Source organism: Kogia breviceps, chromosome 12, assembly GCF_026419965.1.
Source record: "Kogia breviceps isolate mKogBre1 chromosome 12, mKogBre1 haplotype 1, whole genome shotgun sequence".
NCBI classification, from domain to species: domain Eukaryota; kingdom Metazoa; phylum Chordata; class Mammalia; order Artiodactyla; family Physeteridae; genus Kogia; species Kogia breviceps.
In genome coordinates, this window is record NC_081321.1 from 39406190 (window position 1) to 39433184 (window position 26995).

Genomic DNA, 26995 nt, shown 5'->3' on the forward strand with positions numbered 1-26995 from the left:
CTTGTACATGAATGTTCACAGCAGCATTATTCATAATAGCCAAAAAGTGGAAACAACCCAAATGTCAATGGATGAATGGACAAACAAAATGTGGTATTGCCATACAATGAAATGTAATTCAGCCATGAAAAGGAATGAATTACTGATACATGCTACAACTTGAATGAACCTTGAATATATTATGCTAAGTTAAAGAAGTTAGACACAAAAGGCCACATATTGTTTGATTCTAATACATGAAGTGTCCAGAATAGGCAAATTCATAGAGAAAGGAAGTTAATGGTTGCCAACACTGTGGAGAAAGGGGAATGGGGAGGACTGCTCACAGGTACAGGATTTCTTTTGGGGGTAACAAAAATGTTTTAGAATTAGGTAGTGGTGATGGTTGTGCAACCTTGTTAATATACTAAAAAAAAAATACTGTACAAGCTCCAAAAGGAGGAATTTTATAGTATGTGAATTATATCTCATTTTTTAAATGGATTACCAAATTTATGAGTCTATACGAGGTATAATGACTTATTGATGAAGATTTAGACTAATGGATAGCAATCAGTTTATTGTACACATCAGAGGATGTGATGATTCTTCAGTGTCCAGGTATCATCTCTTCTTGTTCAGGTTCAGAAATCATGTTCTTCATGTTCTTTGCTGTCAAATGTGTCATTGCTGGCTAATTTCATATCTCCTACAAGGAGAAAAGTAATAGTAACACTTTTTTAAAAATTGAAGTATAGTTGATTTATAATATTATGTTAGTTTCATGTGTACAGCAAAGTGATTCAATTATATATATATATTTTCAGATTATTTTATATTATAGTTTATTACAAGATATTAAATATAGTTCCCTGTGTTATACAGTAAATCCTTATTGCTTATCTATTTTATATATATAGAAGTGTGTTGATCCCATACTCCTAATTTATCCACCCCCCCTTTCCCCTTTGGTAACTATAAGTTTGTTTTCGAAGTCTGTGAGTCTGTTTCTGTTTTGTAAATAAGTTCATTTGTATCATTTTTCTACATATATAGATCTACATATATAGATTCTACATATATAAGTGATATCATATGATATTTGTCTTTATCTGACTTACTTCACTTGGTATGATAATCTCTAGGTCCAACCATGTTGCTACAAATGGCATTATTTCATTCTTTTTTATGGCTGAGTAATATTCCATTGTATATATGTACCATATCTTCTTTATCCATTCCTCTGTAAATGGACATTTAGGTTGCTTCCATGACCTGGTGATTGTAAATAGTGCTGCAATGAACATTGGGGTGCATGTGTCTTTTTGAATTACGGTTTTCTCTGGGTATATGCTCCGTAGTGGGATTGCTGGGTCATATGGTAATTCTATTTTTAGTTTTTTAAGGAATCTCCATACTGTTCATGGTGGCTGTACCAATTTACATTCCCACCAACAGTAAAGGAGGGTTCCCTTTTCTCCACATCCTCTCCAGCATGTATTGTTTGTAGACATTTTTTTAAATGATTTTTTTTTATTTTTTAATTTTTGGCTTTATTGGGTCTTTGCTGCTGCACACGGGCTTTCTCTAGTTGCGGTGAACAGGGGCTACTCTTCGTTGTGGTGCGCTGGCTTCTCATTACGGTGGCTTCTCTTGTTGTGGAGCACAGGCTGAGTTGCTCCACGGCCTGTGGAATCTTCCCCGACCAGTGATCGAACCCGTATCCTCTGCGTTGGCAGGCAGATTCTTAACCACTGCACCACCAAGGAAGCTCTGTTTGTAGACTTTTTGATGATGGCCATTTTGACCAGCGTGAGGTGATACCTCATCATAGTCTTGATTTGCATTTCTCTAATAATTAACAATGTTGAGCATCTTTTCATGTGCTTTTTGGCTATCTGTATGTCTTTGGAGAAATGTCTATTTAGATCTTCTGCCCATTTTTTGATTGGGTTGTTTAGTAACACTGTTAATACAATGCCAAGGGTCTTTGTACTCTGTTTATAGTGAAACAATATAGATATTCTTGTTCCTGTAGTCCCCTTATACTATTTGTTTTCTCCAGGTTATATCATTACCCATGACACCACGTTATCCACATGTCACCCATGACTCTCTCAAAAATTATTACTGTGCTTTGTTTATGGTGACCACAAATGCAAGTCTTACCCAGAATATGCAAGAAAATTTGAACAATAATTTTTTTTATGGTCATGTTAAATTTTCATTCAGAATTTTATACCATAAGCATAGAACAACACCTTTTCTAACCATATCTTCTCTTATACTCTTTAAACCATAATCACAGAATTCCCAGACTGTGATCTCTTTCAATGTTAACTACATCCTTACCTTCCACACATCATGGATAGAGCAAGAGGAATGATATCATTTGTTCGTGTCTCCTTTGGCATGACTTAAGACTGACATGGGTGAGAACTTTGTATCACCACAGCATTCAGAAGCAAAAGAGGACATTCGTTGGGAAGGGCCTGTTGGCACTGTGGAGCAACAGTCTCAAAAGCACACAGAAGTGATCTTGGAGGAGGAAGGGGGGGCTACTCCCAGAGGACTGCCTGACATACGTCCCAGAGTCTTTGCAGGAGATGGAGTGACTACCCTGGGTGCCAGTGGTGGGGTGGGCAGGGGGTGGGGGTGGGAGTGGCTTGAGTGTAGTGATGTACAGGATAAAAGATGCCTGCTGTCATTCTGTTGTCCTCTGGTGCTATGGACCACACACAGCTCCACAGTCAGAACACTGACAGGAGAGGATCAATACAGGGACCCATACATACAACTCAAGCCCAAAGGTTAGTAGAAGACTGTTGGTAGCCCAGAAGCCTGAGCTCATCTTCTGTCTGACCCCCAAATAGGCATGTCAGCATGGTCCTGGCGACCCAATCTCATGCGATTCCACAAAAGAAATACTGTGCTGGCTAGCACAAGTGATCAGCTCACCAGGATGCCCTCTTGGAATTGAGACCTGATCACAGGGCCTTGGGATAATGCCACAGGCATGAGTCTCAGAGTTCCTCGGGCATCCTGGAATTGGAGAACTCCATGAAGGGGAGAAATTGGGACAAGGGCTCAGCAGGACCTGGTCTGGGCTGAGCCTTGATGGCACTACTGGCCCAGGTTGGTCCCAGGCACATGAGGGAGACTTAGAATCCAGAAAGGCCTTCCAAAGCATGAGGCCCTCTGAGGCACAAGACCCAGGACAGGGGTCTGGGAATAAGGGTATAATTATAAGTGATTGCTCTGCAACTTGTGAAGATAAGTTGTAAAAAGAGCTTCCGCCTAGTTCTCTCTGTCTCGGGGATTGCTCACTCTGGGAGAAGCCAGCCCTCATGCTGTGAGGACATTCAAACAGCCCTATGGAGGAGCCCATTTGGAGAGGATCTAAGGCCTCCTACCAATAGCCAGCACCAAGTTGTCAGCCATACCTTGGAAGTAATTCCTCTAGCTCCAGTCAAGCCTTTGGATAACTGCATCCTTGGCTGACATCTGATTGCAACCTCATGAGAGACCCTGAGTCAGAAATGGAGGGAATAATCTATGTCATCAATGAATGAATAAACTATGTCGGTCAACACTGTACAGGCCAAACTCTTAGCAACCTCTTGTTCTAGTTGAAGAATTCAATATTAGCTTGACAAAAGATTTCTTGTGGCTTAAGTATGGCAAGGAAATAGCTACTGCTGTACCTGAAAGGGCCACACCAGTACAAAGGTAAAAACTTCTGCAGCAACCTGTGTGAATTGATGACCAGGAACCAGATATGCCCTGTTCCCAAGCACTTTAGCCCTAGAAATGTGGCAGAAATTAGGGTGGGGTAGGGAGAGAAACCTCAAGGAAGACTGATAATGTATTTTCTGCCACTCCAGTGGAATAAGGTTCAGAGTAAACAGTAGGTTGCACTATAGAAAATAAAATGTTTATTTCATATCTGCATTTGTGTACTGAGAATCATACCCGGTCCATTTGTATTCTTTACTGAAAAGATAGTTATTCTAGCCTTCTAGGGAATTCCCTGGAGATCCAGTGGTTCGAACTGTGCGCTTTCACTTCTGACGGCCCAGGTTCTGGGTTCCATCCCTGGTCGGGGAGTTGCCGCCAAAAAAAAAAAAAAAGCTATTCTATCCTTCTAGAAAGCAGTTTCCTAAATCTTGCATTCTGCTTTGATCTTCACTGATCAAATGCTTAATCTAAATTTCTTCTCTTATTTTGCCAGAACATTTTCTGTCCATGGGCCTGTTTCCTTATTTGTAAAATGAGGGGCAGGGGTGGATTTGTGTTTTGTGCAGCCCCAAACATCTACAATTATAAGGCTGTATTTAAGAAAAAGAATACAAAATTATGTAATAAAGTCAATATTTATTTAGAATAAGAAATCATTACAGATTTTAAAATGCTGACAAAACCACAAACATAACACAATTCAAAAAACCCACATTATTATTATTATTAACTTGCTTGTCAACCACTATAAGCTTTTTTATCTTTTTCTACTTTTTTTGGCTGCATACTCTTTGCCCCTTCGTATGACTATGTTGTATTATTTTTATAAGATATTAAGCTATACTAGAATGATAAATTAGCAAAAAAAAGTTTTTGAAAAAAATTGATAGTGCAGAAACTTTTTTTAAAAATCAGTCTCAGAACTCCTTACTATAAGTTCTCGCTCAAGTATTGCTTCTTGTCCTCGGGGAGCTCCAGTCCTTTGATTTTCCTTGGCTTAGTTTCTTCAGGGCTGCCAGAGCTGCTCAGCCAGATAGCCACACTCGTTCCCCTCCCACCAACTGCACTAATACCCACCTCCCCAAGCAAGGTGGATGGGGAGGTGGTCCTTGCAACCCGCTGGCCCCGCCCAAGACCCCAGGACCACCACTTAGGCTTAGAGGGTGATCTCCAGGGTGGGGTCCGTGCGTCCGATGCAGGAGTGGGGCTGCTAATTCCTCCTCAAGTTCCTGGAGAATTCGCTGAGCCTTCTAAGCTTCATTAGATTCACGGTAATTTGTCCCTTGTGAGAGCCCTTTTCTATGTGTTTTCTGAATCTCTTTCCCCCTTTAACATTCCATGACCGGCCTAAAACCAGAATCCCGGGACTTTGCGGTGCTATCCCACCGCGCGTATTGAAGGCTGAATTACTTTTCCTGTGTCTTGGGTGGGGCCTGCCCCTCTTCTTTTTGTCCACTAGAGGTGGCTTTGCACCGCGACCCTTTCTAACTATGAGGGAAGAAGGCGGATATCTTTCGCTACGACGCTGGTTGGCGGCTAGAGTCTTGATCGACACGGGCGTTAAGCAAATGGCTCTGAAGTAAGCAGCCGTTGTTTATCCACGTACAGCCAATGGCAAGGCAGAAGTGCAACCAACGGCCAATGAGGACTTGCCTTAAGAGGAACGAAGGGGGCGGGGCTTCCCTCGAGGGGCGGACGCGCGGTAAAGAGTCCGGAGCGGACCCTGGGAGAGTCAGAAGTACATCCGGTGGTAGGAGAGCAGGCTGGGCTCTTGAGCGGCGGGTCGGAAGGTACGTCTGAAGCTAGGACTGCGCAAGCCGGGAGTGAGAAATGGAGAGAGGATTAGCAGTTATTGCTTGAGCAAGAGTGGGAGTAGTCTCCGTTTTCGTACTGACTGCGTCCTGGGGAAAGTGGGCCCTGGTCGCCAACTGGACTCCGGAAAGCTAGGCGGGGAAGGGAGGAAAACGAGAACTACTACCGCGCATGCGCAACCCTACCGGAGCGGGGGAGGGGCGGGGACGAGTCCAAGGGGTCTCTGGGGGGCGTCGAGGCGCGGATTCTGCACGCTGGCGCTAGCGAAGGTTCCTTCTTGGCCGCCTTTCCTCCCCCATTGCGCTTCCCTCCTCCTCCTCCGCCCAGTGTAGAAGGCCCAGGCTCAGCCTAGATCCCTTGAATTCAGGGCCCGTCCCCCGCACCTTCCTTCCGAGGAGAATGAAAGCGAAACCTTACGGGTTTGTGGTCATCGCCGCCTCACCCGACAGATCCCTGTCCTGCTGGGGGTCCTCTGGCCGGGCTCCATTTGGGTGAGCGGCGGGCGCTGGGACTCAGGAGGGCCTGGTCCGGCAGGTTGCCCTGTCACGGCGGGGCGGGTGATGTCACACTCTGTGACCCGCGAGGCTCCTTAGTTACTTGGAAGCCAACAGCAGAGGCGGGAGGTAAGGAGAGACCCGGGCCAGGCCTGGCCTGCCAGCCCCCCAGGGCAGCCCCGCTCTGGTCTGATTGGTTACCTTTGGACAGGTGAGGTGGCTTTGGCTTTGCTTGGTTCTGGGCCTTGTGGGCGTCTTTCTCAAAGTCCGCTCAGGAAAGACGTCGTTGGGCGGTTGTTTTCCTTTTTTTCTTGGACGTACTTGCTGGAGCTGTGGTATTTTTGTGTGTTTATTAAGTTAGGAATTGCAGCCCGGTGCCAGCCCAGGTTGCATTGCCTGCCGCACGAGCCTTTCATTGACCAAACAACAACAAAAACCTTTCTGAACTCGAGTCTCTGTTCCAGCAATAGTTAACTGGTGAATGTGTAATCACGTAGAAGAGCTGACTGTGCCTGAAACATAGACAAAAATTTCAAGGTTAAAGGTTAATGGCGAATGGGCTTTTCTAGTTACTTATTTATTTCAAGTTTATCTTTTGGTTGTATGTGTAGTTTAAGAATTAAGTTAAAGAAAGATAAAAGTTTCATAACTACATTTCTTACGGCTTCTGCAAACACATTTCTGTAATTATTTGATTTACTCCCTTTGGTGTTTTATTATTCCTCCTTGTCTGATTTTTTTTTGGTCTGGCTTCAAGAGTATGTTGACATTTAGATTCTCTGCCATTTTCCTCCAGTGGGGTCAGAATGGTTGAATCCTTGAGAAATGCAATCTGTAATTGGGATTCAGAGTTTCCTTCTTCCATTATTCATTTTGTTGTGGAAACCTGGCTTAGTACCCTTTCTTCCCTTCTCTCCCTTCCCCACTATTGATTCAGTGAAGTCTCACTCTCCTAAAGAATAGGAAAGGTAAAATTAATCCAGATATTTGGTCAGCATTTCCACATCTTTTCTTGATTTATGCATATGGTTCGTACTTACTGTAGAAATGCTGAAAAATACAGAAGAGTATAATAGGAATCAACATATGTTTGTTGTTGTTGTTTTACAATTTCTCTTGACCTATAGCTGAAACTGCTTTAAGGAAAACTTGCTTTTCTACTGTAGGGTGTAATAGTAGAAAGAGTACCAGGCTTGAGAGGTCAGAAGACCCCAACCTGATTCTGGCTCTACTATTTAAAAAAATAATATTTATTTATTTACTTATTTTGGGCTGCATTAGGGGTGTTCGTTGCTGCGCGCGGGCTTTCTCTAGTCGCGGCGAGCGGGGGCAATTCTTCGTTGAGGTGCGCGGGCTTCTCCTTGCCGTGGCTTCTCGTTGCGGAGCACGGGCTCTAGGCGCGCGGGCTTCAGTAGTTGCTCCGCGGCATGTTGGATCTTCCCGGACCAGGGCTCGAATCCGTGTCCCCTGCATTGGCAGGCGGATTCCTAATTACTGCGCCACCAGGGAAGTCCGTGGCTCTATTTATTTCAACTTTCTGATGTTGGTCAGTACTAATGTCCATTTAATGTCCATTGTAAAGTGTTTAGCACTTTACAATAATTTCACACAGATTTTCTTATTGGCATTCAATGAGCTTAGTAGAGCAGGTGTTAGCTAATCATCCTTCCGGATGAGGAAGCCTAGATGACCTTAGGTAAAATGGTTTCCGCAAAGTTATGTGGTAGAATATGGCAGGACTTGTGACTCCAAATCGAGTGCTTGTGCCACTATTCTGCTGCCTTTTTGAACTTACTTTTTAATCTTTAAAGTGGGACTAATCATTCGTGCCCTTTTTCTTCATGTGTGTGATGATCAAAGGGAATAGTGTATATAATAAAACTCCTTGAGATTTGTTTAATTTCATATAAATGCAGTCAGTGGTATTGTTATAAAAGGTACTATTGCTAACTTGAAGAGTTTCACTTTATTTCATAAACTGCCCAAGGGTATTAGTCTCCTCTGGGAAAACACTGAATATTCTCTTGATGCACTGTCCTGCTAAATTTTCCTTTGCTACTTTGACTTGGCTGTAGAATCTGCTAGAAGTGTCTTTTACTCCACCTTGCTTTCCTCTAGAGTTTCTAACCAAATTTCATGAAGTAGCTTTTATATTATATATACTCATTTTTGTTTTCAAAAACAGTATTCAAACCAAGGAGAGAAAAACTGTAGAGACTGGCTTTTAGGGCCGCTTCAGTGACCCTCTATTAAGGTAGGCTCCTCTCTGAGCCAGCTGGGAAATGTTGATTTGTGGTTGCAACACTTGATTAAATGATGGGGGTCTAGATTTACTCTAGAGACTTAAGTGTGGGGGGTGCTTACAGTGAAAAGTGTGAGGAGAGTTCCTGAACAGTTAACTGGAATCCAAAACACTTGGGAAAAAAAGAGCTTCAAGGATGAGAGCTGAGTGGGTGTGCTGTTTGTCCTAATCTATGTCTGCTCTCATTTGGGCTAAATATGGTTTTATTGGGCAGGGATTGCTGGGTTATACTGGAGGATGATTATGTATTTAGGACATTGGGACTGTTCTGCGATTCAGTGTCTGTCAAAAGGTTGTGCTTATAGAGAGGGAGATTCAGCAGTGTCAGTTTGATGCAAAAAATAATAATAATTTATTGAAGGAAGTAGGCATTCCGTCTCCAGTTACTGGTTTGGTTCTGAGGCAGCCTCCTAGAGATTCAGGGTTACCTAATCCACGGATTTTGGTTCAAGTTAAGGGATGGGCTGGGACATCTAGAGTCCAAATCTAGGACAATCAAAGCCCAGCCCTAGTCAAGACAGAATTTCTTGGATTTCCTGAAATCAAACTGACCTACCTCCTAGGGGTGGCAAGGAAAGCATCAAGCTAATAAACATTTACTTCATCAAATTCTCTACCACATCAGATTATCACTTAGTGGTCATTAGGCTGTCTCAAAACACCTTTGTGGTCCTGGGGGACAGGAGGTACAGTGTAAATGTGCCAGGGGAGAGGCATGCCATTTAAACAAAAGTCATTTTAATCAGTAGTAAGATTTACCAAGTTCCTTCAAATTCCAGTTTATAATTTTCTTAGACTCCCCCTTCCCCCCCATTTAATTTTACTCTCTCATTTGGGTAAATATTATGCCTTCAGGATGTAGCTAGCTGTGAGTTAGTGATTCAATTATATATGTATATATATTAACATCTTTATTGGAGTATAATTGTTTTACAATGGTGTGTTAGTTTCTGTTTTATAACAAAATGAATCAGCTATATACATACATATATATCCCCATATCTCCTCCCTTTTGCATCTCCCACCCGCCCTACCACCCCTCTAGGTGGTCACAAAGCACTGAGCTGATCTCCCTCTGCTATGTGGCTGCTTCGCAGTAGCTATCTGTTTTACATTTGGTAGTGTATATATGTCCATGCCACTCTCTCAATTTGTTCCAGCTTACCCTTCCCCCTCCCTGTGTCCTCAAAGTCCCTTTTCTACGTCTGCGTCTTTATTCCTGTCTTGCCCCTAGGTTCTTCAGAACTAATTTTTAAAAATTCTGTATACATGTGTTAGCATACAGTATTTGTTTTTCTCTTTCTGACTTACTTCACTCTGTATGACAGACTCTAGGCCCATCCAGCTCACTACAAATAACTCAGTTTCATTTCTTTTTATGGCTGAGTAATATTCCATTGTATAAATGTGCCACAACTTCTTTATCCATTCATCCATCTATGGACACTTAGGTTGCTTCCATGTCCTGGCTATTGTAAATAGTGCTGCAGTGAACATTGTGGTACATGACTCTTTTTTAATTATGGTTTTCTCTGGGTATATGCCCAGTAGTGGGATTGCTGGGTCGTACGGTAGTTCTATTTTTAGTTTTTTAAGGAACCTCCATACTATTTTCCATAGTGGCTGTATCAGTTTACATTTCTACCAACAGTGCAAGAAGGTTCCCTTTTCTCCACACCCTCTCCAGCATTTATTGTCTGTAGATTTTTTGATGGCCATTCTGGCTGGTGTGAGGTGATACCTCATAGTTTTGATTTGCATTACTCTAATGATTAGTGATGTTGCGCATCCTTTCATGTGTTTGTTGGCATTTTGTATATCTTCTTTGGAGAAATGTCTATTTAGGTCTTCTGCCCATTTTTGTATTGGGTTGTTTGTTTTTTTGATATTGAGCTGCATGAGCTGCTTGTAATTTTTGGAGATTAATCCTTTGTCAGTTGCTTCATTTGTAAATATTTTCTCCCATTCTGAGGGTTGTCTTTTCATCTTGTTTATGGTTTCCTTTGCTGTGCAGAAGCTTTTAAGTTTCATTAGGTCCCATTTGTTTTTGTTTTTTTTTTCCATTTCTCTAGGAGGTGGGTCAAAAAGGATCTTGCTGTGATTTATGTCATAGAGCATTCTACCTATGTTTTCCTCTAAGCGTTTTATAATGTCTGGCCTTACATTTAGGTCTTTAATCCATTTTGAGTTTATTTTTGTGTATGGTGTTAGGGAGTGTTCTAATTTCATTCATACATGTGGCTGTCCAGTTTTCCCAGCACCACTTATTGAAGAGGCTGTCTTTTCTCCATTGTATATTCTTGCCTCCTTTATCAAAAATAAGGTGACCATATGTGCTTATCTCTGGGCTTTCTATCCTGTTCCATTGATCTATATTTCTGTTTTTGTGCCAGTGCCATACTGTCTTTTTTTTTTTTTCATACTGTCTTGATTACTGTAGCTTTGTAGTATAGTCTGAAGTCCAGGAGCCTGATTCCTCCAGTTCTGTTTTTCTTTCTCGAGATTGCTTTGGCTATTTGGGGTCTTTTATGTTTCCATACAAATGGTGAAATTTTTTGTTCTACTTCTGTGAAAAATGCCATTGGTAGTTTGATAGGGATTGCATTGAATCTGTAGATTGTTTTGGGTAGTATAGTCATTTTCAGTGTTGATTCTTTCAATCCAAGAACATGGTATGTCTCTCCATCTGTTTGAATCATCTTTAATTTCTTTCATCAGTGTCTTGTAGTTTTCTGCATACAGGTCTTTTGTCTCCTTAGGTAGGTTTATTCCAAGGTATTTTATTCTTTTTGTTGCAGTGGTAAATGGGAGTGTATCCTTAATTTCTCTTTCAGATTTGTCATCATTATTGTACAGGAATGCAAGGGATCTCTGTGCATTAATTTTGTATCCTGCTACTTTGCCCAATTCATTGATTAGCTCTGGTAGTTTTCTGGTAGCATCTTTAGGATTCTCTATGTATAGTATCATGTCATCTGCAAACAGTGACACCGTTACTCCTTCTTTTCTGATTTGGATTCCTTTTATTTCATTTTCTACTCTGATTGCTGTGGCTAAAACTTCCAAAACTATGTTGAATAATAGTGGTGAGAGTTGACAACCTTGTCTCGTTCCTGATCTTAGAGGAAATGGTTTCAGTTTCTCACCATTGAGAACGATGTTGGCTGTGGGTTTGTCATATATAGCCTTTATTATGTTGAGGTAAGTTCCCTCTATGCCTACTTTCTGGAGGGTTTTTATCATAAATGGGTGTTGAATTTTGTTGAAAGCTTTTTCTGCATCTATTGAGATGATCATATGGTTTTTCTCCTTCAATTTCTTAATGTGGTGTATCACATTGATTGATTTGTGTATCCTGAAGAATACTTGCATTCCTGGGATAAACCCCAATTGCTCATGGTGTATGATCCTTTTAATGTGCTGTTGGATTCTGTTTGCTAGTATTTTGTTGAGGATTTTTGCATCTGTGTTCATCAGTGATATTGGCCTGTAGTTTCCTTTCTTTGTGACATCTTTCTCTGGTTTTGGTATCAGGGTGATGGTGGCCTCATAGAATGAGTTTGGGAGTGTTCCTCACTGCTGTATTTTGGAAGAGTTTGAGAAGGATAGGTGTTAGCTCTTTTGTAAATGTTTGTTAGAATTTGCTTGTGAAGCCATCTGGTCCTGGGCTTTTGTTTGTTGGAAGATTTTTAATCAATTTCAGTTTCAGTGCTTGTGATTGGTCTGTTTATATTTTCTGTTTCTTCCTGGTTCAGTCTCAGAGGTTGTGCTTTTCTAAGAATTTGTCCATTTCTTCCAGGTTGTCCATTTTATTGGCATATAGTTGCTTGTAGTAGTCTCTCATGATTCTTTGTATTACTGCAGTGTCAGTTGTTACTTCTCCTTTTTCATTTCTAATTCTTGAATAATACATTTTTAAAATTAAAATACAGAGCGTATGTAAATTAGGCCTATGATAAATGTCTTCTAAAACTAGATTTTTTTTTTTTAACATGGACCATTTTTAAAGTCTTCATTGAATTTGTTATAGTATTGCTTCTGTTTTATGTTTTGGTTTTTTGGCCACTAGGCATGTGGGATCTTAGCTCCTGGACCAGGGATTGAACTCTCACCCCCTGCATTGGAAGGCAAAGTCTTAACCACTGGACTGCCAGGGAAGTCCCTAAAACTAGACTTCTAAAAGGGGAAATCATCACCTGTAGCCTGTGAAGGGTGTGTTTGGAACATTCATTAAATGATTATAAGCAACAACAAAAATTTAAGAAAAGGGGGAAAATTGCCCGCTGAGGACATCAGAGTAATGAATTACACAAGTAAAAACAATGGTTAATATATTGAGCTGGTCTTATGTACAAAGCACTATTCTTAGCACGAAGCACTATTCTCAGCACGTTGTATTATCTCAGTCCTCATCCGTATGAGGTAGGGAATATTAAGTGTTATTATTTTACAAATGAGGAAACTGAAGCACAGTGAGGTTAAGTGCCAGAAACTTGCTCCATCACACAGCTAAGGAAGTAGCCAAGATTCAAACGCAGCAGTCTGTGCTCTTAACCACTATGCTAGGGACATGGTTGTAGAGTCTACAAACTATTCAGGAGAAAGAACTACTAAAAAAATTACAATTCCCCCCCCCCCCCGCACGTGTTTTTTTTTTTTTAAACCACATGTGATTTTTCTTCTCTCAAGTATCAATTTGGTCCCTTTTGGGTGTGTGGGAACAGGATTCAAGATGGTTGAATTACTACAACAGGAATAAAGAACCATATAATTCATGCACTGAATGTTTAATTAAATGTGTGAACAACGTTTCTTTGGTTGGTTTAATGTTGTTAAATTGTATACACTGAGGCAGCTTCTGGGCTGGCTCCAGGAGTCAGCACGCTTTTCTTTGTCAAAGGCAAGGATGTTTTTAAAATGAATACTAAATGCATGATTGTTTTGCATAGCTTTTGGCCACTTGGCCATGTTTCATATGCATTGTACTTAATAGGTGTTGGAATAAGATTGAGGAGAATTTTTTTTTTTTTAATTTAAGGCTTGGCTGTTGATAATAATATTTTGTTTTAGGACATGGGTAAGGAAGATTCTTAGAAAACAACAAGAGCTTTAACAATATGTAAGAAGACAAAGATGTTAATTGATATGAATATTTGTCTCCTCCTATTTGCCCCTGCTACCCTTCCCTCCTCAAACAAAAGCAGACCCCAGGAATACCTAACTCAAAACAATGTGTTTACTTGAGTTTTTCTATCTTGATAAACCTATGCAGTGAGGGTTTGTTTGTTCGTGTTTTTTTTTTTTTGTGGCACGAGGGCCTCTCACTGTTGTGGCCTCTCCCATTGCAGAGCCGGACACGCAGGCTCAGCGGCCATGGCTCTCTGGGCCCAGCCGCTCAGTGGCATGTGGCATCTTCCCGGACTGGGGCACGAACCCATGTCCCCTGCGTCGGCAGGCGGACTCTCAACCACTGTGCCACCAGGGAAGCCCAATGTAGTGAGGGTTTTTTTGTTTTTGTTTTTTTTGGCAGCATTGGGTCTTCGTTGCTTCACACGGGCTTTCTCTAGTTGTGGCTAGCTGGGGCTACTCTTTGTTGCGGTGTGTTTGCTTCTTGTGGTGGCTTCTCTTTGTTGCGGAGCACGGGCTCTAGGTGCATGGGCTCCAGTAGTTGTGGCGCATGGGTTCTAGAGCACAGGCTCAATAGTTGTGGTGCATGGGCTTAGTTGCTCCATGGCATGTGGGATCTTCCCAGACCAGGGCTTGAATCCGTGTCCTCTGCATTGACGGGGATTCTTATCCACTTTGCCACCAGGGAAGTCCTATTGTTCAATAAGTTTTTTGTTTTGTTTTTGGGTGGCTCTGGCAGAGAGGCTGGCCTGGGGAACCACAGATGGTGACACTTCCAACAAAGCTTGAGCAATGTATGCATGACATATGTTGACAAGTTTTGGTATCCTGCCTTTCAAAGGCTGAAGGCATAAAATGAGTCTCTAAACGAAATTAAAGGAATTTGGTTATGTAACACCTGACCATTTACTTCTCATTTACAAATGCAGTGCAGGCAAATTTCCCACGAGTCTCTGAGGCCCTGTCCACCTCCCTATTTTAGATTTGAGTATAGAACTCTGTGTGAGTTGGGGTCCAGGGTGAGACAGACCAATGCTGGTATACGTTCCGTAATGGGCTTCAGTATATGTTAGGGGGAGTCCTATAAGGAATAATTTTTGAGTAACTTGTAGTATACGTTTTCTCTTTATTTTGGTAAAATATGTATAACATAAAATTTATCATTTTAATGTGCTTTTACATTTATTTTTATTTTGTTTATTTTTTTGGCCACGCTGCACAGCTTGCAGGATCCTAGTTCCTTGACCAGGGACTGAGCCTGGGCTCTCGGCAGTGAACATGCAGAGTCCCAACCACTGGACTGCCAGGGAATTCCCTGTACTTTTTTTTAAAACCGAGATTTTCGCTTAACTATGGGGGCCTCTCTGGAATGTTAGCCGAGTTACTTGGTTAATGGTTTTGAATACTTCAAGCCCTGTTGAGAGCTGTCTGTCCCTGGGACTAAAAATACTTTTGGTATGGGAGCTGCTATTTTTGAGTTATGAATGCAATTTAATCTTGTTCAGCTGAGTTTGCATATGAACCACTGAAACGTAGATATCTTTTCTCTACAGCTTCTGAGCACAAGTAGTTGAGGCTAAGATAGAAAACTGGTAAGTTTAGTCTATCTGGCAGAAGTTATAAGAACAGTTTTAACTCATTACTTATCTGTATGTTAGTTCTTGTCTGTCTGGAACAGACCGAGAGCAAACTGTCATATATTTCCTTGATTCTAAGACCTAACTTTTTTCCCCTCTAATTTTAACAGTTCTGAAATTATGTCATATATACATCATGTCATATTTATTAAATGTATACTTTATTGCATTTTTCCCCATGAAGCTGCTGCTACTAAAATTGCTGTGTACCTTTGCATCTAGAAAATTTGGTGATTACATATTTCACTTAAATTTTAGAGTTGGTAATAATGTTGGAAAACTGGTTTTAATTACTTTTTTAATGATTTTAAGTTGCAAGGCACGAAATCATGGAGAAATTCATATTTGATACCTCTGTCCCTACCTTCACAACCTTTGATGGTTTTGGTTTTTCCATCAGCAGTGTAAGAGAGACAGTCAGTGCCCCCTGGGAAATGCCAGAGAGCAAACTGCCATTCTCCCCTCCCACAGTTTCCATTCAGTGGGGTCTGGTTAGAGTGTTGCCCCTTTCTAATAATCCCCAGGGTATTTGAGGATTTAACCCCCCCCACACACCCCCCCCACACTTGAACTCTTGAAATTGTAAGCAAGAGGCACTCTAGCTTTGTTGTGAATACTGAGAAACTTGGCTCTGAAGGTTGCTTCAGTGCTGTTTCAAGTTCTGTCTAGGGATGTCATTAAGGCTGTTAGTGGAAGCTTTAAACAAAGACACTTTCCAGGTGCTGGATTCTGCCATCGTGTAAGTGTTTTCTCTAGAGGATGGATTCATTGTGGTTATGGAAGGCTTTGGTTGGCAGTGCAATAGCCTGCAACCATTGCACCATCTAGATCAAGAGGGCCCAGAGCCCCATGACTTAGCGGTGAGAGGAACAGCTTTAGTAGGTTCTGCAGCTTCTCACTGTATCTATCCTTAAGAACAAAACTAACAATACAGTTGAGGTGAGTAGGGATGATGGTGAGAAAGGAAAGAGGAAATCAGAGAAAGCAAGGCAGCCATTGTAATTGTTCCATATATGAGAGAACCTCAGGAAACAAGTGGTAGTGATGCTTGTGAACTCTAAGGATGGCATCTTTCCACTGGCCCAGGATTCCTCCGGAAGTCAGTTTGGGGATTGTAATTTTTATTGCCTGGATTAATTTTGCTGAGTATTGGGCTAGGTGCTGATAGAATGGGTGTGAGTAGGAGGCCTGTCTTTCAAACAACTTAGCTTTAATCCCCTCCTCTCCCCTGTTTTTGGCTGATTTGAAATGAATGGGTATTATGGGTCTAATAAGAATCTGGAGGATTGATATTTAGGAAGGATGAAAGCTCTTGATTAGATTTTTGGTTCTGTAGGTTAAATGTGTTTATTTAGGATTGCATGTGAGATAGGGGAGGGAGCAAAACTTAAGATCCTGACTTTATGGTATTGATGTAATGTAACCTGGCTGTAGTTCCGTTTTAAAATGCCCTTTCTGACAATTGGAGTAGTTGACAAGATCTGAATAAGGTCTGTAGATTAGATAATGGTATTGTATTATTGTTAATTTACTGATTTTGATCATTGTTTTCAGGATATATATACTGAAGTGTTTTAGGTATAAAGAGGCATTGTGTCTTGCATAGTTAGGAAAGGGTCTCCATATATTGCTATATGGGGTGGGATAAAGCAAATATGGTGACATACTAACATTTAGGAAATCTGGGTGAAGTGTGCAGAAATTCCTTGTACTATTCCAACTCTTCTGTAAGAAAGGTTCTGAAATTGTGTTTTAAAAAATTCTCTCTGCACAAATTTCTTTTTCATGGAGGAACTTTCCTTTTTTTTAAATTGTGGCTCCCTTACAGTTAAGTTCTAAATTGCATTGGGTGGAAAGTTTCTAAATGTATATTTAAAAAATGCAAGCCCTAGTGTCCGACCCAGCTTTTCTTTTTTATCTTTAAACTTCTTTGCCTTTGCTGAGGGAATTCTCTGGCATCTTGAAAAAATGACAAGTTGCTTTATGTTCCAGTAAGACTGGGTCCCTTTAACTAGCTTGCTAATAGAGAATTTCTCAGAGAAACAAACTTTTAAAGGGGCAGGTTATCTTCTGAAAGAAGAGAAATCAAATGCTAGTAATGAAACAGTTTGGGGAGAAGAAGATGAGTTCCTCTGTCCCCTTTAAAATGGTTGTGTATGATTGCAAATGTATTCTAGAAGAAAATATATAAAAATGCAAACGGTGGTGTTAGGGCAGGGGGATTTTAGATATAACTTTCATTTTTCCAAACTTGTATGTTGCTGTTTTTCATAAGAAAGTTGTTTGTTATTTTGTGTATCCTTGTGTCTTTAAAATAACTTTTATTTCCTTGATTCCACAGAGTGGAGGCTGTGTCCCACAGACTCTAGCATCATGAACATATTTGATCGGAAGATCAACTTTGATGCACTCCTTAAATTTTCCCACATGTAAGTGCTTTGACCTTGACTGTACTTCCTTATTACATTTCCCTTTATATCTTGTTTCTTTTCCTTTTCCTGGTGTATTAACTTTTGTACGTATAGACTAACATATTAACTTTGCTAGAATCCAGAGGATCTGATAAAAGCACCCAAAGTCTAAGGGCTGCTGTGTGGTCGCTGGAAAGCCATTTAGTTATTACAGTTTGGGTAATGATTGTTCATAGTTTGGGCATTGGGGCTTTCCTCAGCATTTAAGATTTTCTGTTTGTTAACCTAGTTTTCAAAGCATTCTTTTTTTATTGTACCAAAACTTTCACATATTCCCTGGGAAGAAGAAGGAAAATTATTCTTATCTTAGAGATGAGATTGGTCCTGGAGTAATGGCCATTATTAACATTCTTTCCTAGAACCTCCTCGACACAGCAGCACCTGAAGAAGGTCTATGCCAGTTTTGCCCTCTCTATGTTTGTGGCGGCTGCCGGGGCCTATGTCCATGTGGTCACCCATTTCATTCAGGTAAGAGCAGTTTTCTCCTCTAGTTGCTGTGGCCCAAATCTCATTAGGAAGAAACTAGCTTAGCAGGGTGGTACAAGCCTATGTCCTTCCTTAATACTTCTCAGTAGTTCGGGATCTAAACTCAGCCAGAGCCACTTGTAAATCAGGACATGCAGAACCATTTAATTTTTCTGGCAACTCTGCCCTCTCTAGATACTGAAGACAGGATGTTTTGACCCTGACACTGAACGGTGTGCTGCTGACACACAAGACCGCCACCCACTGGGGAGAGGTCTGCATGCTGGGGTGTTTTGTGGTTTTGTTTTGTTTTGTTTTGTTTTTGTTTTTGTTTTTCTCATCAATAGGTTATTGCTTTTTTTTTTTTTTAACATCTTTATTGGAGTATAACTGTTTTACAATAGTGTGTTAGTTTCTCCTTTACAACAAAGTGAATCAGTTATACATATACATATGTTCCCATATCTCTTCCCTCTTGCTCACCCTCTCTCCCACCCCTCTAGGTGGTCACAAAGCACAGAGGTGATCTCCCTGTGATATGCGGCAGCTTCCCACTAGCTATCTAATTTACATTTGGTAGTATATATATGTCCATGCCACTCTCTCACATCGTCACAGCTTACCCTTCCCCATCCCCATATCCTCAAGTCCATGCTCTAGTAGGTCTGTGTTTTATTCCCGTCCTACCACTAATCTCTTCATGACATTTTTTTTTTTCTTAGAGTCCATATATATGTGTTAGCGTATGGTATTTATTTTTCTCCTTCTGACTTACTTTACTCTGTATGACACACTCCAGGTCTGTCCACCTCATTACAAATAACTCAGGTTCATTTCTTTTTATGGCTGAGTAATATTCCATTGTATATATGTGCCACACCTTCTTTATCCATTCGTCTGTTGATGGACACTTAGGTTGCTTTCATGTCCTGGCTATCGTAAATAGAGCTGCAATGAACATTTTGGTACATGACTCCTTTTGAATTATGGTTTTCTCAGGGTATATGCCCAGTAGTGGGATTGCTGGGTCGAATGGTAGTTCTATTTTTAGTTTTTTAAGGAACCCCCATACTGTTCTCCATAGTGGCTGTTTTTGTTTTTGGGTTTTTTTTTTGTGGTATGCGGGCCTCTCACTGTTGTGGCCCCTCCCACTGCAGAGCACAGGCTCCGGAAGCACAGGCTCAGCGGCCATGGCTCACGGGCCCAGCCGCTCCATGGCATGTGGGATCCTCCCGGACTAGGGCATGAACCCATGTCCCCCGCATCGGCAGGTGGACTCGCAACCACTGCGCCACCAGGGAAGCCCACTGGGGTTGTTTTGCACAGTAACCTTTTTATCTTTTCTTCCTCTTTTTTTGCCTGAATGACTGTGTAGTACTTGGATACAAAACACTGATTGTATGATTATCAGGAGAGACAGGGTTGAGACCTTTAAGGATTTGGCCCATTTTATTCTTTGAGAAACTCATTTTCCTTTGTTAAGTGAGAGTTTGAGTTTGGCTAGAAGCAATAAAAGAGATGGTTGAGGAATACTTGAAAAGTTTGAAGCTCACTAACCAAGACTTGTCCCTTTTGGAGTGACCTTTTTAGTGTAAGTACAGGGGTGTACCTGTGTTGACATTTGCCGCTGCTGAGGGGTGGCATGATCGGGTATCCCCACGCTCAGGCACCTCCTGGCAGAGGTTGTGTGAAAAATTACTCTAGACACTCAAAGATAGGGCTTTGATCAAACCTCAAGTTCAGACTAAAACATACTCTACCTTTTAAGCAAAAGTGGCCCTTTTGGTTTCTGGTTTTGTTTTGTTTGTTTTTTAAAGTAATATAGTGAAATATAGTCATCCTCATTATTCATGGATTCTGTATTTGTGATTTACCTGCTCAGCAAAATTCATTTGTAACCCTAAAATCAGTTCTCCTGGTGCTTTTGTGGACCTTTGCAGCCATACACAGAGTGGCAAAAAATTCGAGTTGTCCATTGCACCATGTTCTAGCTGAGGTTGAACAAGGCAACACTGCCTTCTTTCAAGTTCTCATACTGTAAACAAGTGTCTTTTTCATAGTCTATTTAAATAGTGCCACATTTTCTGCGTTTTTATAATTTTACTTGGTGATTTTGATGTTTAAAATGGCCTCAGGCATAGTGCTAAAAAGTGCTGAGTGGTATTGCTAAGTGCAAGACTGTGATGTGCCTTATAGAGAAAATACGTGTGTTAGATAACCTTTGTTCAGGCATGAATTACAGTGCAGCTGGGCACGAGTTCTGTGTTGATGAGTCAACGATATATATCCAAGTGTCTTTAAACAGAAAAGACATATATATACAACAAGGTTTTGTATTGACCAGTTGATAAAAATGTGACAAGAGGCTCGAAAGAGCTTAAACCTTTATTTCCTCCAGGAGCATTTGTTCAGTATCACTGATTCATTGCTTACAGTGGCTGTATAGAGCAGAACTACTGTGAAAACTGAGGATTGACTCTACCTTTAAAAGAAGGAAGGAACTTTGGTGTCTACATACATCCTTGATGATTTTCCTCTCTTTCTAATGCTTGTAACTTTTCCCACTTGCATTAAAACAAAATTTTTTTTTCTTATAAAACTAATGCATGTTCATTGTAGAGAATTTAGAAAACAGACTAGTGATAAGAAGGAAATATAAAACTCCATAATCCCATCATCCTAAATTAACATTTTGGTTCTTACTCTCTGTCTCAGTTCATTCAGGCTGCTATAACAGATACCATAAACTGGGTGGCTGAAACAGCAAATGTTTCTCAGAGTTTAGGAGTCTGGGAAGTCCAAGATCATGATAGGTGCTGGCAGATTTGTTCTGTGGTGAGGACCAGCTTCCTATGTAAACAGCCATCTTCTGTGACGTCACATGGTAGAAGGGGCAAAGGAGCTCTCTGGGATATCTTTTATAAGGTCACTAATCTCCCTTTGTGAAGGCTCCACCCTTATGATCTAATCACATTCCAAAGACCCGACCTCCAAATACCATTAAATTGGGGGTTAGGATTTAAACATGAATTTGAGGGGGGGGCACAATCATTCAGTTTTTTCTGTGTGTGTATATACATTTGTGTGTGTGTGTGTGTTTTAAAGTGATCAAAAAGAGGTCATTTCTACTTGTTCTGCAGATTCGAATATGCTTCAAGCACTTGTCACTTTGATTCATCTTTTCTGTTTCTTGGGTCAGACTCATAATTTGACCTGGGCAGTTACAGTTGATGGACTGCCTCTAGCATCCACCATGGTCCTGACATTGTCCTTCAAGCTTCTGGTTTTTCTCCTCAGCCCTCACTGCCTTTTCTGCTGCCTCCAGGTTAGAAGCAAATATTAGGAAGTCCAGTGAATATTTGAACCCAATAAGGTCTCTTGCAAAATAAATTTGATACTTTCAAGTGTTTAATTATTGACTGGATTTAACAGGCTGGCCTGCTCTCTGCCTTGGGCTCCCTGGGGTTGATGATTTGGCTGATGGCAACACCTCATAGCCATGAAACTGAGCGAAAAAGACTGGGACTTCTTGCTGGATTTGCTTTCCTTACAGGTATGTTAAGGGATTGGTTTAATTTTGAGGGAGGGACACTATTTTTAATATCTCTTTAGATTAAGGCCCAAGATACATATTTATTCTGATGCACCCCAGCTGGCACGCTGTACCATCCAGTCGTGTATTTGAGTGTGTGCCTTGTATTGCTTTCTTATTTCATACAGGTGCATCTTGCTTCCCCATCTAGAGGGCTTTTTGTGACTAGTGTCTGTGACTTCTACTTTTGTATCCAAAAATAAGCATTTGTATGCTTGAATGAATGAGGTTTAAGAGCTTAGGTAACATAACTTGTTAATGGTGGACATGGGACTAAACTAGGCCAAGAATCTGACTTAGTTGAACTCACACTGGCAACTATCATAGGAGCATCTGTTCTGAATCTTGTGGACAGTTAATTAAAGTCATACATTGAGATCCATCCTACAGGGCACTTTGCTGATTCTCAAGAAAATTAAAAGTGCAGATCTTCTAGAATTGTCATTTAAGAAAAACAGGTCTCAAGGTACACAGTAAAAATACTTGCAAAGCAACATTTGAGTTAGTACAGCTCGTTCTGAGTGCGTCTAATCTATACAGTGTTGAAGAAATTGTAGAATGGAAGGGATTTAGAGATTAAGATTTTTAGGTTAGGGAAAACTAGTTTTTGAAGGTATTAAAGGGGTGGGATTATCAGAAGGAGAGAAAAGCCAGAGTAGAGGAGCTGTTGGGGCTGGAACAGGTTGCCACTGCACCCTCCTGTTGGCAAGTGTCCACCTGCAGAACCCGTCTGGCCTTTTCTGCTACGGAGGGAGTCAGCCTGCATGACTACAGGTTGTTGGCCACAAGGCACTGCTTTGCTCTTTATCCTTTTCATCTAATTCCTGATCTGGCCCACATTACAGTCTCACATCACTGCTCTTCAGAGTTTTGCAGCCTTATAATTTAGCTGGAAAATGTTTGACATGCCTGCTTCATTTTTCCTAATGTCTGTTCCTCCTGGGTCATCTATGATTTTCAGCCAAGGGGACAGTTGTGCAGGTCTGTCCATAAATAACTCAGTCAAGTATTTGTTCTCTGGAAAACAGTTGGGGATGGAAGAGAGAAAGATTTAATTACGTTAGTCCACTTGTTTTGTTGTTTTCTAGGACTGTGGGCATGCTCGTGCTATTGCTGATCAGCTTTTGGATGAGAATCCTCTTCAGAAATTGGTGTTAATGCTGTGTTCTGGGGCTTTTTGTTTTCTAGGAGTTGGCCTGGGCCCTGCTCTGGACTTGTGCATTGCCATCAACCCCAGGTAACTATGTTCTTAGTGTCTTGTGAATATACCTTCTAAATATAGGTTATATACCTGTAGCCCTTGATACAATGGTCTTTTCCCTTAACAGCATCCTTCCCACCGCCTTCCTGGGCACAGCAATGATCTTTACCTGCTTCACCCTGAGTGCACTCTATGCCAGGCGCCGTAGCTACCTCTTTCTGGGAGGTATGTGTGGACTGGAAAATAGGGAGAGGGTCTCCACTTTAGCCAGAATTCTCACTAGGACCTTTCCCCTCACCTCCAACTTGTGACTGTTGGGTTGAAATTGAAAGCCTTCATTTTGGGGGGAAAGTAAAGAATGGCCTTAATGGAATTGCTTTGCTTTTTCTTTGGCTTTTCTCAAGATGGCTTTTTGTCTTCTCTTACAGGTGTCTTGATGTCAGCCATGAGCCTGATGCTCTTGTCTTCCCTGGGGAATCTTTTCTTCGGATCCATTTGGCTTTTCCAGGTGAGATTTGCATATAACTTTGCAGCAGCCATTTACCTTGCATTTCTTTTTCTTGCTTAACCCCCTATAGCCAAGATAGACTAAGAATTCTCATCTTTGTGGGGCAGTGCTCTTGAAGCCTCGCCACTCACCCTCCCAGGACAGAGCCTTCTGCTACAGGTGAACGTACAAGCTGAACAGGGGTTGGACATTGCAGTGGAGAAGATGATTTGCTCAGAGATCATTTTTGTAAAGCCAGTCCAGCAGTGGCTCCTTGTTAAAAGGATTGAAGCTCTTCCAGTGACCTGAAAAAATAAGTGCAGAATTGTGCCTAGGGAAGTAATATCATCTTCACTGTGGGCTTCAGTTCCCACGAATGTTAACGTCAGTAGGGTTAGCGTTCGATGTACTTTCAAGTGGCCAAGGGCCGGAAAGAGGTATGGCTGTTTTTTCTCTACAATGTCTACCACACGGTAACCCATCTCATTCTTCTTTTGTTAGGCAAACCTATATGTGGGGCTGGTGGTCATGTGTGGCTTTGTCCTTTTTGATACTCAGCTCATTATTGAAAAGGCTGAAAATGGAGATAAAGATTATATCTGGTGAGTGTGAAACCTGGTCTTTAATGAGTATGAAGCGGGGAGGCATACCTTTCCATTCGACAACTGTTTTCTGATTCTCTGGGATGATCTTTTGCTCGACTCCCCTTGCTTTCCACATCAGTAGGAATAAGAGTGGACCAGATGGCACTGGCTGACTTATGTGGCCAGCTTTCAGGGGCATACATGATGGGATATCCATGGTTTTGGAGCTGTGCACCAAAAGCATCGTTTCCCTCAATTCCTGAAAGACATCAGATTTTTAAACGTTGGACTAATAATATGTATTTAATTATCTATACTTTGAATAGTGGTTACCTCTAGGCAGAGGAGCGGGAAAGGGATCTTTCACCTTTTACCCTTAATACTATTGTATTCTTTAAACCTTTAACAATGAGAAGAAGATATGCATATAATTTTTTTAATGTAGGAATCCTCTCAAAGTTTCAGCTAGTTAATGGTAGTTCCAGGGTTTAGACTTAGGCCTCTGCAGAGTCTGAATTTTCTTTTCTCTATGCTCCATGGGTTCGCTGAGTTGAAGAGGATCTCAGGCACTAGAGTTTTACTTAGTTGGTGGTGGAGTGCTGGTGAAGTTGACTCTTGGGGTTGGGGCTGGGTTTCTATGTTCTGCACCTTTGTGGGCTTGTGGATAAAGGAAAGTGGGAAGTGCAGTTTGTGACCTGGTTCTTCTCTTCCAGGCACTGCGTTGACCTCTTCTTAGATTTCGTTACTCTCTTCAGAAAACTCATGATGATCCTGGCTATGAATGAGAAGGTTAGCACCACCCAAAGATGAAAGACTGGCTCCTGAGCTCAGCATCTGTGTGCACTTAAAGCTTGAGAACTTGCTCACACTGTGTGGGTCCGGGGTAACTGTAAGGCAGGCCACTGAGAAAGAGTTCAATTAGAAGTCTTCAGCTGTTGGAGAAAAAGGAACAAGTAAAAATCATCCTTTTTTTTTTCTTCTTTTTAAAATGAATCCCTGAGATTAGTATCAGAAGGAAAAGAGCTTTAGTGGCAACAAGAAACAATCTACTATATGAAGAATTTAAAGGCTGTAAAGATAGTTGTGACTCAAAAAGATATCCTAGAGGATTTATATAATACCACCAGCTTTTGTATATATATTTTAGAAATAAGCCAATTTTACCCATTTGTTAGTCTTAATTTTTTTCAAGAGAGGCATTCTCTATAGGGTTAGTGAGTGGCAAACATCCTCCACTCCAGTAGTAGGGGAACAAATGAAAGCACAGGCCTTTCTTTACAGAACTTAAGGTGGAATGTGAGTCGGTGCAGTGGTGATGGAAGCAGTTGACCAGATGGGATTGGTGGTCCTCTGTCTGGTCTGTACCGTGATTGGACTGAGGACCAAGCAGGTTCTCCAGTTTCAGTCAAAACAACATCCCTTTCATCCATGTAATGATACCCTGGGCTTCCCCCCAGTACAATGAAGAGTTCAGCTGGACTATATTATTTCGAATGTTGATTTATGCCGAGGATTTATGCTTTCTTCTCAGGCCTAATGGAAAGTTGATCTTGGCTTGGTCTTGGCCTCTCTTTTAGTTATTTTAGGGTAGACCTGCTGGTCTGCAGCCTTCAGTGGTTGGGATCTGAGCTGTCGTGGTTGTGAGTAGCCAGGAGTGGTTAGGCAGCCCACCTAGCTACTCATGGGGCAGCAACAGGAACAACTGCTTAACCTTTATTGTTTTCAAGTCTGTAGCAACTTGGGAGACCACCAACAGAAGACGGTTAGATTTAGTTCCTCCTATACTGAAGGGGAGCATCTCTCCTCCCTTTTTACTGTCCAAATCCCTTCCAGTCACTAACCAAAGGCAGTGAGGTATCGGCTGACTCAAGCGTTTTAGCTTAAATGTCAATGCCAGAAGTTAATGGGGTAATTTTCCTCCATTTCTAGGATAAGAAGAAGGAGAAGAAGTGAAATGACCACGCGGCCTTCCCCAATTTGACTTCCTCTCCCTCCGCCCCTCATTTCCTCTTTGCACACATTACAGGTTGCGTGTTCTGTGATAATGAAAAGCATCAGAAAAGCTTTTGTACTTTGTGGTTTTCTCTATTTTGAATTTTTTGATCAAAAAACTGATTAGCAAAATATAGTTTGGAGTTTGGCTTCATATTTTTGGGTTCTTCCCCGCTCCCTTTTCTGTCACCCCCCATCCCTAGCCTCTTCCTCTGCTCAGGCAGCCAGTCCGCCGTGACGAGGAGTGGGATCTGGAGAGGAAGCAAACTCGAGGAGTCCGCTTTGCGACTGAGCTTCACCGAGTGGACCTGAACTGTTTGATAGAGACGCCTTGCTCGGCCCTTCTTCCCTCAGCGTTGTTTGCTTTATGCGCATTTCCTATGGGACTAGGCAGTGTGTTTTCCATTGGAAAGACGTTTGCTGGTCCCATTGTTACTCGGGCTTATTATGTCTGAGCTGCCAACCCCTACAGAGTACATGAAAAGCCTCTTCTGGTGGATGCTTTGCTTCCCCTGAGCTGCCCGAGTCACTGCTGGTCTGGCAGACATGCCTTTCTGCCTTGCTGTCACGAAAGGAGTGTGAATTTGTGTGGGTTCCCTTTCCAATCCCTTGTCTGGCCCTCGGAATCTGCCTGCTTTCCATCCGTGGGGTGGGAGGGTTTCAGCACAAAGGGAAATTCTTGTCAGGCATCTATGAAATAGCTGATTATGTATGGCAAAATATAATGTAGAGTTCCCAGACTTCCCCTTTTTTTTGTTAAATTGATCGCTGCCTTAGTTACTGAGTGGCCTCTACCAGGTGGCTGTGATTAAGGGTATCGGGAGAGGAAGGATAGAGAAGGGGCATGGCTGAGCCTCTGAGGCAATTGTGACTAATCCTGCCAGACAGACCCAGATGAGGACCTGTTTGGGGCAGCGGAGAGTAGTATCTCCACCATTAACTGAGTGGGTCTTTGTTCACACCAGTGGCATGGGCCGTGATGGCTTGGGAGGTAGCATTCATAACAGTCCTTAGGTGCGTTTTTGTCTTATCTTGGGCACTAATAGGTAGTGTCAGGCAGAGAATTTGGGGCAATAGATAAATGTCCATTTTACGGATGGCACTTCAGGTTTTG

General features: G+C 41.6%; 1 protein-coding gene across 2 annotated transcripts; it reads left to right on the forward strand.

Annotated features, from left to right (window-relative positions):
- Positions 1 to 5399: 5399 nt before the first annotated feature.
- On the forward strand, positions 5400 to 26017 carry TMBIM6 (transmembrane BAX inhibitor motif containing 6). Of its 2 annotated transcripts, none has more exons than XM_059080371.2 (10): positions 5400 to 5507; positions 17431 to 17518; positions 17920 to 18028; positions 21458 to 21578; positions 22806 to 22854; positions 22946 to 23043; positions 23247 to 23326; positions 23807 to 23907; positions 24603 to 24678; positions 25819 to 26017. In XM_059080371.2, the coding sequence occupies exons 2-10, from the start codon at positions 17463 to 17465 to the stop codon at positions 25840 to 25842; spliced, it is 714 nt and encodes a 237-aa protein (XP_058936354.1). In that variant the 5' UTR covers positions 5400 to 5507; positions 17431 to 17462; the 3' UTR covers positions 25843 to 26017. The 2 variants fall into 2 exon arrangements, with proteins under 2 accessions (XP_058936354.1, XP_058936355.1); XM_059080372.2 differs by lacking the exon at positions 5400 to 5507 and adding an exon at positions 14989 to 15044.
- The last annotated feature ends 978 nt before the right edge of the window (positions 26018 to 26995 follow it).